Source organism: Macaca mulatta, chromosome 1, assembly GCF_049350105.2.
Source record: "Macaca mulatta isolate MMU2019108-1 chromosome 1, T2T-MMU8v2.0, whole genome shotgun sequence".
NCBI classification, from domain to species: domain Eukaryota; kingdom Metazoa; phylum Chordata; class Mammalia; order Primates; family Cercopithecidae; genus Macaca; species Macaca mulatta.
Genome location: NC_133406.1, coordinates 178,876,243 through 178,890,602, shown reverse-complemented (window position 1 = coordinate 178,890,602; position 14,360 = coordinate 178,876,243). Strand labels below are relative to the sequence as shown.

The 14,360-nt window shown below is 38.5% G+C and overlaps 1 protein-coding gene across 19 annotated transcripts in view; it reads left to right on the top strand.

Annotated features, from left to right (window-relative positions):
* Positions 1-14,360, top strand: part of PATJ (PATJ crumbs cell polarity complex component) — a 424,482-nt gene that overhangs the window by 23,879 nt on the left and 386,243 nt on the right. For all 19 annotated transcript variants that reach the window (XR_013401362.1, XR_013401361.1, XR_013401351.1 and 16 more), the window contains 4 exons: positions 2,006-2,200; positions 4,701-4,840; positions 6,830-7,025; positions 10,819-10,947. Coding sequence is in view for 16 of the 19 variants with exons in the window: in XM_077954993.1 (XP_077811119.1) it covers positions 2,006-2,200; positions 4,701-4,840; positions 6,830-7,025; positions 10,819-10,947 (660 nt within the window). In the remaining 3 variants the exon portion in view is untranslated. The remainder of the gene's footprint in view (positions 1-2,005; positions 2,201-4,700; positions 4,841-6,829; positions 7,026-10,818; positions 10,948-14,360) is intronic.

The window sequence follows — 14,360 nt, the reverse complement described above, 5'->3', positions numbered from 1 at the left end:
GGAAGCAGGATACCTGGTATTTAAATATATAATTGTGTTTCCTCTACTCATTTACCACACTATCTGGACTCTGCAGGCTCTAATACATCATTATTGAGTAAGGGACACATATCACCTCTTCTTAGAGGGGTGCAAATTAGTAGTTGTGGGATTTTTTTGTTTGTTTTTTTGGCACTGAGATCGAACCAGAAATTGTTTTAACTCTCTTCTTGGATTCTTTGTTTTGGGGTCAGAATTGGCAAATTACTTTTAAATCACCTGTTCTGGAAGCTGAACTTGAATAGTAGCTATACTATAGATGAAATTTGGGCAGAATTTAAAACATAATTGGATCTAATTTATCACAGTTAAGTGAAAATTTACAAAATTTGGGAAAAAATGGTTTTTGCTGATAAACTAAAATGCTTGCCCATTAAGTCTTTTGTGAGTGATTTGTTTATAGCCAATTAAGGATTAAACTCTACACGTGTGTCTTTCTGTGAATTGCTTTCTTTAGACCAGAATTTATACCCTAATTTTAGCACTGCCTATATTGATATTTAGCTTTCTGTATTTCTCTTGGTCATAGAATATCACAATAGTGAACGCTGCTGGTAGCAACTGAAATTGGCAAAGATCAGCAGAAATCTGTCACATTTGTTGGACTAAGAGTGGATGTAACTAACTACCCTATCCTAATAGCAATTCTTTATATTTGTATAGTTTGCAGTTCTTATATGCACAGTCATATTTTATGCATTGGACTATGTAATCCCTGTAGCCAGGGTTTTTAAAAATTTTTTCTCTGAGGTTTTATTAACATTCCTTTTTTTTTTTTTTTTTTTTTTTTTTTTTTGAGACAAGAGTCTTTGCCTGGGCTAGAGTACAATGGTGTGATCATGGATCATTGTAGCCTCGACATCCTGGGCTCAAGCAATCCTCCCACTTCATCCTCCCAAGTAGCTGGGACTACAGGCATGTGACACCATGCCCAGCTAATTTTTGTATTTTTTGTTGAGATGAGGGTCTCACTATGTTGCCCAGGTCTTGAACTCCTGGCCTGAAGTGGTCCTCCCACCTTGATCTCCTCAAGGGCTGGGATTACAGGTGTGAGCCATCACACCTGGCCTAACATTTATTCTTTTTTTTTTTTTGGAGCCAGAGTCTTGCTGTATCATCCAGGCTGAGTGCAGTGGTGCAATCTCGGCTCACAGTAGCCTCCACCCGTGGGGTTCAAGCGATTCTCCTGCCTCAGCCTCCCAAGTAACTTGGAATTACAAGTGTGCACCACCATGCCTATTTAATTTTTGTATTTTTGATAGAGATGGGGTTTCACTACTGACATTTATTCTTAATGTTACCTTTATTCTACTGTTTTGGCAGTTGTATACCAATGATATTTTAAATTATGTCCACATAATTTAATTACATGATTCTCCTCTTTCTGCCAATGTTTAAGTGGCTCCACGAGTCACTTACTGCTAATCTTGAGTAAGTTACTTAGCCCTTGTGTGCCTTAGTTTTTATGCTCACAAAATGGGATAATGATATCTCATCAGACTGTTGTAAGAATTAAGTGATAATACCTGTAATCATCCCGGTACAGTACTTACTCATAGCAAGCACTCAATAAGTACAGTTATTATTATCGTTATGTACTACCTGTGGATCTTTTGTGGTTCCCCACATGGAAATGTATAGATAAATGGAAAAAGGTTTAGTACCTTACACTGTTATATGACTGGATGCATCTGTATATGTGAAGTGTAATAAGATGTCAGTGTACAAAGTAGTGGTAGAAAGCAGGAAATAAGAACAAATTTTAAACTATTAAACATTTTGTGTAATACTAAATTAAAAAAATTTCTAGCCTTATGAATACACAGATTGATCTATCTTTACCTTATTTGTTTCCCATGTATATATTTAATGTGCAAATTATACATGTAATGGTCAAAATATATTTAATAACTAGAAACAGTTTTTCTATAGATTTCTGTTGATGATTCTTTTTTCTCTCCAACAGCTCAACCATATACCCTCAGATTGTTCAGCCCACTTTGATTTTTCTAGGAAAGGTTTGTTAGTGTTCACAGATGGTTCCATTGCTAATGGAAATGTCCACAGGCCCTCTAATAACTCCACTGTATCTGGGTTATTTCCTTGGACCCCGAAGTTGGGAAATGAAGACTTTAACTCAGTCATTCAACAGATGGCTCAGGTAAAGTTGTATCTTCTCATGGAAATATTTAGCTTCATTTCTCCTGTTTTAGTTTTACAAAGGAACTTATACTCATTATTTTTGCTGTAAGATGTGTTAGTATGTATTTTGCTTGCTTGTATTTTTATATTGTTAGGAGGAATTGACACCATTTTCTAACCTGTGTGTTGAAAATTTATTGGCTTAAAATTACATAAGGAAGGTATCCATGTGTGGTAAGGAGAGTTTTTAAAAAAAAAAATTAACATTTATTTTTTTGAGATAAGATCTTGCTAAGGAGAGTTTTTCGACAATGACTAATTGAATGCATCTCTATTCTTGTTAAAATAAGATTTTTGGCCAGGCGCACCGGCTCCCACCTGTAATCGCATCATTTTGGGAGGCTGAGGCGGGCGGATCACTGGAGGTCAGGAGTTTGAGACCAGCCTGGTCAACATGGCAAAACTCTGTCTCTACTAAAAATAGAAAAATTAGCTGGGCATGGTGGTGGGCAACTGTAATCCCAGATACTCAGGAGGCTGAGGCAGGAGAATTGCTTGAACCCGGGAGATGGAGGTTGCAGTGAGCTGAGATTGCGCCACCGTACTCCAGCCTGGGTGACAGAGCAAGACTCTGTCTCAAAAAACAACAACAAAAAAAGAAAAACCCATGATTAATGAAAATTAGAACTAATATAATTTGGAAAATCTAGAAAACATTTGGAAGGATAATCCAGTTGTAGCCCCTAATACCTATTAAAAATTAAATAAACAATTAAAATTTTGGACATGTTAGTTTTATGTATGTTCGCCTCGACCTTCAAGTGCCATTAAAAATGAAACGAGGTTTGAGCGTGGTGGCTTTTTTCTGTAATCTTTGGGAGGCAGAGGCAGGAGGATTGCTTGCAGCCAGGAGTTCAAGACCAGGCTGGGTAACATAGAGAGACCCCCATCTCTACAAAAATAAAAATAAGAATATAGTCAGACATGGTGGCACTCACCTGTAGCTCCAGGTACCTGGAAGGCTGACGTGGGTGGATCACTTGAGCCCAGAAATTCAAAGCTATAGTGAGGTATGATCACACGACCGAACTCCAGCCTGGGCGACAGAGCCAAGACCTATCTCTTAAAAAATAAATAAATAAATAAACTCGAGTTTCAGTGTTAAATAGAATCTGTTCAAGATGTGATAATTAAATAATATTCTGGTCCTAGTTTTTGACTTTATAGTTCTATCCCTTTCTTTTTTTCTGCGCTGTTGCCCAGGCTGGAGTGCAGTGGCGCAATCTTGGCTCATTGCAACCTTTGCCTCCCAGGTTCAAGCAATTCTCCTGCCTCAGCCTCTTGAGTAGCTGGGACTACAGGTGCATGTCACCACGCCTGGCTAATTTTTGTATTTTTAGTAGAGACAGGGTTTCACCATGTTGGCCAGGATAGTCTCGATCTCCTAACCTCGTGATCCTCCCACCTCGGCCTCCCGAACTGCTGGGATTACAGGCATGAGCCATCATGCCTGGCCACTTCTATCCGTTTCATCTGACTAACAATTATTTTTATGTGGTGCTGTTTTTAGTTGATTACATTTATGAAGTTCTCATGTTATAAGTGCAGTTATTAACTAAAGCAATAAAATACCTGACTGTCACAAGAACAGTTCTATCTGTTCTTACAGGTAGAACCCATGTAAATGGTGGCCTTTTCAGAGTCTTTTGAATTTACCTAATAAATAGAATATCAATTAATCAACGATAGAATTAAAAACAGAGCCCTGTAAAATGCAGCTGGTTCTGACTTCGGCTAAATACTGGCATTTTTGATATATCTAATTTATTTTCCTCATTTAAAAATATATTTTGCAACTGGGCACTGTGGCTCCCATCTGTAATCCCAGCAATTTGGGAGGCTGAGGCGGGTGGATTGCTTGAGCTCAGGAGTTTGAGACCAGACTGGGCAACATGGCGAAACCCCGTCTCTACAAAAAATACAAAAATTTGCCAGGCATGGTGGTGCATGCCTATAGTCCCAGCTACCCAGGAGGCTGAGGCAGGAGGATTGCTTGAGCCCAGAAGACAGAGGTTGAAGTGAGCTGAGATCATGCCACTTCACTCCAGCCTGGGCGACAGAGCGAGACCCTGTCTCAAAGAAAAAAATAAAATAAAAATGTACTTTGCATCAAGAGAATTTAGGGAAGTTCAGTGTAAAAAAGTAATTCAGAATTTACTATGGGAAAAGGCATTTTTCTCAGGAGTTTCCAGCCAGCTTGGGATTCATCTCATAATGTGAATGAAGTGTGAAAATGCCTCCGATTCCCTGAGGTTGCAGAACACTGCACACACTCTCTCTCATGCTCTACTGAAATAATCAAGTGAGAGGATTTCCAGAAATGATTTATTACTGAAATGCTGAGTTTATGTGGTTCTTAGGGGAAGCTGCTTTTATGCTAAGCAATTTCAGTTCTGCAGACAGAGTATGTTGGTTAAATGTACACCACTGACTTTTTTTTTTTAATGCTCCTTCATTAGGGCCGGCAAATTGAATATATAGATATAGAACGGCCTTCATCTGGAGGCCTTGGATTCAGTGTGGTGGCCCTCAGAAGTCAAAATATGGGAAATGTTGATATCTTCGTGAAGGATGTCCAGCCAGGGAGTGTAGCAGACAGGTGGGGAAGCTGTTTATTTTCACTTTGCTAATTGTTTCCTGATAATTCTGACGACTATTATAAAGAGAGTGAAAAACTAGTCATAAAAACAGTAACAATAGCAGCTAACACTTGCTTTAGTTTTTGCTGTGCATTTGTCAGGCCTTTCGTGAATGTCCTCCTGTACCCCATGGCAGCAGTTCCACTATATAGGTATCATCATTCCGTTCTACTGATGAGAAAGCTGAGATTCAGAGATTCAGTGGTCAACCTATAGTCACAGAGCTGTTAATGCTGAAGCCATGATGTGATTCAAGACCGTCTGACTGCAAAGCTAGTACACTATTTCCCTCTCTTACAGTTCAACATGCTATTTTAGCTACGGACTGATCAGTAGGATAGGAATATTGAAGTTCTCATTCTGCATATTACATTGTTTATTATTCTTAAGATTATAACAACATTTTGGTGGTCATGTCACTCTACCTGATTTATTATGCTTATTGTCAATTAAGAGGCCTCTCAAGTCTATGTTATCTTCCATGTTGTATTTGCTTTTATGTTTTAAGGGGTATTTGCAAGCCTTTTATTTTGTCTCTGTTTGATTTCCAGTCTTTGGTTTATTATTCATTTAATAATATGCTATTCCAATGCACGTGTTAGAATAATAGCAACAATGGCAGTATATTATTATAAAATTCTTAGTTGATAATACATTTTTGAATTCACATTCTCCATTCATGGGGGATTAATTCTAGTCTCCCCAACTCAGATTTCAAACTTAATAAGTTTCCATGACTTTGCATCTTTATTCTGGCATCTAATGCAGTGTTTCTTCAAGAATTGTGGTGAGAATGGGTAAACAGGAAGAGGAAGAGTATCAGTGGTGTTTGGGAGATAATAAAATCAAATACAGTAAACCAGGACAGAGTAAGTCCTAGGCTATCTTTAGGATGCACTTTGGCATAAGAAGTTCAAGACTGTGCTTCAGAATCTGACTCTTGATAGGATGCTAGGCTTGTCTAGACTTCAATTCCTTAATATGTAAAATTTACTAAGTACTTTAAAAGGAAATTGTGAGGATTATGTGAGATAATGCATGTAAAGCACTCAACATAGTACCTGACTCATGATAAGTGCTCAGTAAATATTATTTTTCTTTAGAGATTTTGCTAATTTCTTTTAAAAAGAATCTTCTTACCCTGGTTAGCAGTTGGGAGATTGGTGCTTGGGAGAGATTACAAGGGCTCAGATTGGCCAAGCTCAGTGGCTCATGGCTGTAATTCCAGCACTTTGGGAGTTCAAGAGAAGCCTGGGCAACATGGCAAAACCCCATCTCTACAAAAAATACAAAAATTAGCTGGGCGTGGTAGTATACACCTGTAGTCTCAGCTACTTGTGAGACTGAGGTGGGAGAATCACCCAAGCCTGGGAGGCTGAGGCTGCAGTGAGCTGCGATTATGCCATTGCACTCCAGCTGGGCAAATAAGAGTGAGACCATGCTCAGATATAAATTTGGAAGTAATCTCTATGAATTTTCAAGGAGGGTTTGGCCTCTGTTGATAAATGTTGGACAAGTAGACAGTGAAGATGGGGTGAGAGGAGGTTATTGGTGTAGTTGAAAATATCGTTACCCCAGTGTGGTATGGGTAGAGATCAGATTGGAAGGGGTTCAGGAGGTTTGGGTTTATGCAGTAATGGAGGCAGTGTCCATACTTGCAAAACCTTGGCGATGGGGTCCTATAGATTGTTTTTGTTTACTTTTCTAGGCAGATGGCTTTTAAAATGTGTCCATGTGTTTAAGGATGCACTACCAAATTAGGTAATTAGTTAATAACTTCTGTGAAAAACAGTCTGAGGAGCTCTGTTATATAATTAACTAATTATTTGATAAATGTACTAAGTGAAGTAGTACCATAGGCAACAAACTGCTTAACTTGAATAATAGATTTTTTAAAATCAGGTTATTAGGTCACTTAAAACAAAAATTTCTTTTCTTACTTGATTAAGGGATCAAAGATTAAAGGAAAATGATCAAATATTGGCTGTTAATCACACACCATTGGATCAGAACGTTTCCCATCAGCAAGCAATTGCATTATTACAACAAACCACTGGATCATTGCAACTGATTGTGGCCAGGGAACCAATCCACACAAAAAGCAGTACTTCTAGCAGCCTAACTGATACAACTCTGCCTGAAACAGTGAGTTGCAAATTTGAAAAAATACCTAATTTTGAATAATGCCATTGATTGTAAGAAGTGTAAAGACATTTAGAAGGTGTCGTTTTACTTTTCTTTTTTCTTTTTTTTTTTTGAGATGGAGTTTTGCTCTAGTTGCCCAGGCTATATAGTGCAGTGGCCAGATGTTGGCTCACTGCAACCTCCGCCTCCTGGATTCAAGTGATTCTCCTGCCTCAGCACCTCCCATACTACAGGTGCTCAGCATCACTCTCTGTTATTTTTTTTTTTTTTTGTATTTTTAGTAGAGATGGGGTTTCATCATGTTGGCCAGGCTGGTCTTGAACTCCTGCCCTCAGGTGATCCACCTGCCTCGGACTCTCAAAGTGCTAGGATTACAGGCGTGAGCCACTGTGCCTGGCCCATTTTACTTTTCATAGTTAAAAAAGATGATCATATCTCTGAATGCAGCATTAACATGTTTAAACAAGAAGTTTCATGAAGGTTTTTTTTTTTTTTCTCTTTTCAATGTCCTGTGGGTCTCTTTGTTTAAGATTATTATTTAATATGGAGGCCAAATTGAAGTATTAGGTGTAATTTATTTAGTGATGGAGAGTCTTGTGTTCCTTGGTGATGTAGCCAATTAATTGAGAGTTTTTATTAGAGATTTACTGTTGAGTGTTTAAAGTAAGATTTGATTATTTATTTGAAAAATATTATTTTTGAAAATTATGAGGGGATTTATGACCAGATTATTGATATTGCAAAATTATAGCAGGCTTTTTTTCATGTAAAGACACATATGGAACAATTTTAAAGAATAAAAGTAGGCCGGGCGCGGTGGCTCACGCTTGTAATCCCTGCACTTTGGGAGGCCGAGGCGGGCGGATCACGAGGTCAGGATATCGAGACCATCCTGGCTAACACGGTGAAACCCCGTCTCTACTAAAATACAAAAAATTAGCCGGGCGCGGTGGCGGGCGCCTGTAGTCCCAGCTACTCGGGAGGCTGGGGCAGGAGAATGGCGCGAACCCGGGAGGCGGAGCTTGCAGTGAGCCGAGATGGTGCCACTGCACTCCAGCCTGGGCGACAAAGTGAAGACTCCGCCTCAAAAAAAAAAAAAAAAAAAAAAAAAAAGAATAAAAGTATATATCTCTTTTGGGAACCCTTGAATGTGCTTTTTAACATTTTACAGATTTTGGCTTGCATTGTCAGAATGCAAACTAATAAATCTTATTTTCTTATAACACTAAGTGCTAGCTGACTTATTTAATTTTTATTCATTGGGACAAAAGAAAAAATAAGACTGTCTCGGTACAATACAAGGTCACAACAAAAATTAATGTATAGGCATTTTCCCTATTGTAATCAGCAATATTTGTACAGCAGAATTTACATAATAAATACAGTGAATAAAGTGGGGAATTGTTTAACGTATAAAGAACAAGGGCTTTGGAGTTAGGCTTGGATGCATTCAAGTCCATTTCTCCCAAATCCTAGTGGTGTCACACCAGGCAGATTCCTTTACCTCATACCTTCCTTTGAAGGTATGAGGTCTAGTTCTCAGAGATGTTGTGAGGCTGAATGAGAAGGCATGTGAGGCACTAAGCATCATGCCTGGTGCTGAGTACCTGTTCTGTGAATATTGGCTGCTATCAGCTAACATTAAGTCAGGCATATTATTTTAGCAAACTTTCTTGTTTCCCAGATAGTAGATGTTCTAGACATCAATTTATTAATCTCAATATTGCCTTTTTTTTTTTTTGAGATGGATTCTTGCTTTGTCACCCAAGCTGGAGTGCAGTGGCGAGATCTTGGCTCACTGCAACCTCTGCCTCCCCGGTTCAAGTGATTCTCCTGCCTCAGCTTCCTAAGTAGCTGGGGATTACAGGCACATGCCAACATACCCAGCTAACTTTTTCATACTTTTAGTAGAGATGGGGTCTCACCATGTTGGCCAGGCTTGTCTCAAACTCCTGACCTCGTGATCCGCCCACCTTGGCTTTCCAAAGTGCTAGGATTACAGGCTTTAGTCACTGCACCCAGCCCTCCAATAATGCTTTTTATTTAAGACTGCATAGTAACTTTGCAATTTAGTATAATAGAAAAACTGGATGGGTATGATGGTTCACACCTGTAATCCCAGAACTCTGGGAGGCCTAGGCAGGAGGGTCGCTTGAGACCAGGAGTTTGAGACCAGCCTGAGGAACATAGTCAAACCCCACCACTATGGCCAGGCACAGTGACTCATGCCTGTAATCCCAGCACTTTGGGAGGCCAAGGTGGGTGGATCACCTGAGGTCAGGAGTTCGAGACCAGCCTGGTCCACATGGTGAAACCCTGTCTCTACTAAAAATATAAAAATTAGCCGAGTGTGGTGGCACATGCTTGTAATCCCAGCTAGTCGGGAGGCTGAGGCAGGAGAATTGCTTGAACCTGGCAGGTGGAGGTTGCAGTGAACTGAGATTATGCCACTGCACTCCTGCCTGGGTGACAGAGTAAGGCTCTGTCTCAAAAAAACAAAAAACAAAGACATCCCACCTCGACCAAAGATTAAAAAATTAGCTGGGCATGGTGGTACATGCCTGTAGTCCCAGCTATTTGGGAGGCTGAGGTTAGAGGATGGATGATCCCAGGAGTTCGAGGCTGACATGAGCTCTCATCATGCATTGCACTCTAACCTGGGTAACAGAGTGAGACCTTGTCTCTAACAGAAAGAAAGAAAGAGAGAAAGAGAGAGAGAAAGAGAGAAAGAAAAAGAAGAAAGAAAGAAAGAAAGAAAGAAAGAAAGAAAGAAAGAAAGAAAGAAAGAAAGAAAAGAAAAGAAAAGAAAAGAAAAGAAAAGAAAAGAAAAGAAAAGAAAAGAAAAGAAAAGAAAAGAAAAGAAAAGAAAAGAAAAGAAAAGAAAGACAGACTAAGTAATGAGTATGCCCTAATGATCTTGAGAGGGAGGATATTGTTCTGCAGTTGGATTATGTGAAGTAATGCCCATTTCTCATAGAAACCTGCTAGTTAGAGGGGAAATGCTTATGTCTTTTAGTCTAATTTGTATAGTCCTATTGCTAATATCTTCAGTGGGGCCTACCTTTCCTCTCCCTCATAAGAGTCTCCTAAATTAGTCTCTCCACTTTGTGTCCTACCACCATTTTAGATTCTTCTCATTGCTGCCAGATGAATTTTCTTAAAACACTTCTTTGGTTCTGTCATTTCTCTTCTAAAACCTTTAACTACTTCCACTTGATTACCCAGTTAAATCCAACCTTTTGACCATATCTTTCATCCATTGTGTTATCTGGCCTAGCTTTGCCCTTATATTTTCTTTTTGCTTGAATGTCTTCCTTTGTAGTGCAACTTAAATGCCCCTTTTCCTTGAAGTTTTCTGTAATTCTTCATTGGTTTTGACTTCATGTTCTTCCTTCCCTGTAAAAAGTCTTTATAATATTTTGTGATTCTCTTTCAAGCAGACACGTATTTACTGGTCCCTACTATGTGCTGGGCACTGTGCTGGATATCCAGTGTAGAGTGAGGAGTGAGAAATGTTTCCTGTGCTCTTAGGGCTAGTGCCTTATGATCCAATATTCTGCCTTGTATTTTAATTATTTGTGTTTTACTTTCTCTCTACTGGATTATAAGATCCCTATGGTCAGGGACCATATGATTATCTCTGTCTGTATGTCTTAGCCTGTAGAACATTGCCTTGATTAATTGTATGAATGTTCAATTTGTTGCAATGTTACTTTGGTAATGATTGTATTGGAAAACTAAGAATCTGTGAGTATTACTGATCCTGTGACTCTTATGTGCCATTAATTTGTAGGTTTGCTGGGGCCATGTTGAAGAGGTTGAGCTCATTAATGATGGCTCCGGACTAGGTTTTGGTATAGTTGGAGGAAAAACAAGTGGCGTGGTTGTGAGGACTATAGTTCCTGGAGGATTAGCAGATCGAGTAAGTCAACCTTCCTTGTTATCATTTTGGTTTTATAAAATTTAAGTTGTATGAATTGAAATGTAATTTTATAACATGAGTTACCAGGATATATGACTTAATAACTAGAATTTAAGTATAGCTTAAAAATGGTTTATTCTGTAAGTATTATTAGTATACATGCTGTCTTATTTTAAACAGTTCCTAAATCAACATTTTTGGGGTTTGTTTTGCTTATAATTGACACGCTTCATGATTCCATCAGGGGACAATTTTTTTTTTTTAATTGAAAAGCGTTGTTAATGAATATTGCATTTTGAACATCTGTATTATTCTCCTCTAGTGTGTCTTTCAATGGCCTAAATGTTAAAATCAGAAGATACAGCGATTATAAACATTTGTCCCAATATCATACATGGTAAATTTCACTTGAATTAAAATTTATGGCCTTATAAGTTAAATGACTACCTTTCATTGTTTAGCAGTGTTTACACTGAAAGTAGGCTATTAAAAAAATTAGCAACTGTTTCTGCTTAATTTTATATTGAAGAAATGTTAATTACTACTTTAGTTTTTAGAAATTAGTTTAGAAATTTGACTCTGAAGCCACTTAATAATAAGCCCATATTATATAGAATAGCCATGATAAATCAGAAATAACTTTAGTTATTCCCATAATCAGAATGATATGTAAAATTTCACTGATTATTGCCCAGTTACATATAAATTTATCCCTTCTAATAGACATACATAAGTAAAAATGAGCTTGCCATGCAAATGCATCTTCAAGGCAAGTTCCTTGGCTCTTCATTTCTGATCACGATTGCTTCACCTTATGCAGCTTGTGGAGCCATTGATGTTCCTCTCATCGTTTCAGCACCTAAGAGTATTTATTTAGAAAAGCAGTTGTCAAAGTTTGGTTGTGGGCCTCTGGAGGGCTCTGAGAGCCTTGCAGGTGGTCTATGAGATCCAAACAACTTTTACAATAATACCACGACGTTATTATCCCTTTCACCCTGTTAACATTTGTACTGATGATACAAAAGCAGCTGCAGGCTAAAACTGCTGGTGCCTTGGTGCAAAACAAGGCAGTGGCCACAAACTATTATAGTAATCATTGCATTCTTTTCTGCCATGTGCTTGCAACAAAAAAGAAGAAAATGCCGTTTCAATTGAAGTTTTTTTATGATGCAGTAAAATGATTAATTTTAGTAAATTTTGACCATTTAGTGCATGTCTTTTGAATATTGTCAAAATGGGAAGTATCATGTAGCATTCTTGCTATGTACTGAAGTATGATGGTTGTCTTAAGGCAAGTCATTTGCAAGGTGAATCTACTACTTTTTTATGTGGAACAGCATTTTTATTTTTATAAAAATATAAAAATAACTGCAGAAAAATTATGTTTATCCAGACCTGGGTATTTGGAAGATGTTTTCTTGAGAATGGATGATGTGAACTTGTTATTTCAAGGAAAACAACTGACACTGTTTGTTAGCAACAATAGAATTTGATCTTAAGCAAAAATTAGAATGTTGGAAAATTTGTATTTTACCATGAGCTTGACATTTCCCTAATATTTAAAAGCTTTCTAAGGCTGGGCGTGGTGGCTCATGCCTGTAATCCCAGCACTTTGGGAGGCCAAGGTGGGAGGATCTCTTGAGCCCAGGAGTTCAATACCAGCCTTGGCAATGTGGCAAAACCCTGTCTGTACAAAAGACACAAAAGTTAGCTGGGCATGGTGCTACTTGGGAGGCTGAGGAGGTGGAGGCTGCTTTGAGCCGAGATTGTGGCACTGAACTCCATCTGGCCTGGGCGACAGAGTATGACCCTGTCTGAAGAAAAAAAATAAAAAAAGAAAGGAAAAGTAAAGAAAGGCATTTCTGATTAGATTGTTGATTGATATCAAGATGATTGTCTTGATATTTATTATATGAAGAAATATGTCAGTACTTGGAAGGTCTGCATAACTGTGAATCGATACTTTCTTTTCTTCTTTTTTTTTTTTGAGTAGAGTCTTGCTCTGTTGCCTAGGCTAGAGTGCAGTGGCATAATCCTCTCACTACAGCCTCGACCTCCCAGGCTCAAGCAGTCCTTCTACCTCAGTCTCCCGAGTAGCTGGTGTTACAGGCATGTACCACCAAGCTTGGCTAATTTATTTTTATTTTTATTTTTTTGAGACAGGATCTCACTCTGTCACCCAGGCTGGACTGCAGTGGTGCGATCTCGGCTGACTGCAGCCTCCCTCTGGGGCTCAAGTGATCCCCCACCTCAGCTTCTGGAGTAGCTGGGACTATAGACACAGGCCACCATGCCTGGCTAATTTTTGTGTTTTTTTGTAGAGATGGGGTTTCACTATGTTGCCCAGGCTGATTTCAAATTCCTGAGCTCAAGCAATCTTCCCGCCTTGTCCTCCCAAAGTGCTGGAATTACAGGTGTGAGCCATTGCACCTGCCTGGCCTTATTTTTATTTTTTGTAGAGACAGTCTCGCTTTGTTTCCCGGGCTGGTCTTGAACTCCTGGCCTGAAGTGATCCTCCCGCTTAGGCCTTCCAAAGTGCTGGGATTGTAGGTGTGAGCCACCATATTCAGCCTCAATATTTTGTGAAGACCAGTATGTGATATGACAAAATAATATGTAGCTAAATGATCCTCTCGAAAATCAAGATAGATCAGTCGATTTCAATAGTGTCTGAAAGTTTGTTGATATGGTTCCAGATTCTACATTGTAACTGTATAAGAAACCACCACTTGCCAAGTTTTGGTGTGTTATCAAAGAATAGGCTGAAAGGACTATTATAATACCCCTCCCCTTTCCAACTATATATCTGATTGAGGCCAGATATTCTTCATATACTTCATCCAAAACAGTATATTATAACACATTGAATGCAGAAGCAAATGAGTCTAGCTGTTTTCTTTTAAGCCAGATATTAAAGAGATTTGTAAAAATATTAAACAGTCCCACTCATATATATATATACACACATATATATATATATATGTATGTATGTATGTAAGATTTGATGACTTGCTAGGAGGATTCACAGAACTCAGCATACAGTTGTACCCATAGCTATATTTATTACAGTGAAGAATACAAAGCAAAATCAACATGGAAAAAGTTACATAAGGTGGAGACTGGAGGAAATCAAGCACAAGCTTCCATGAGTCCTCTCCCTGTGGAGTCATATAGGACACACTTACATATATATATATATAGGTAAGAGTGGGACTGTTTAATATTTTTAATTTAATATATAATATATACTATATAATTTAATATATAATAAATATATATATATTTAATATATATATATTTTTTTGAGATGGAGTCTTGCTCTGTTGCCCAGGCTAGAGTGCAGTGGTGCAATCTTGGCTCACCAGAACCTCTGCCTCCCAGGTTCAAGTTATTCTCCTACCTCAGGCTCCCAA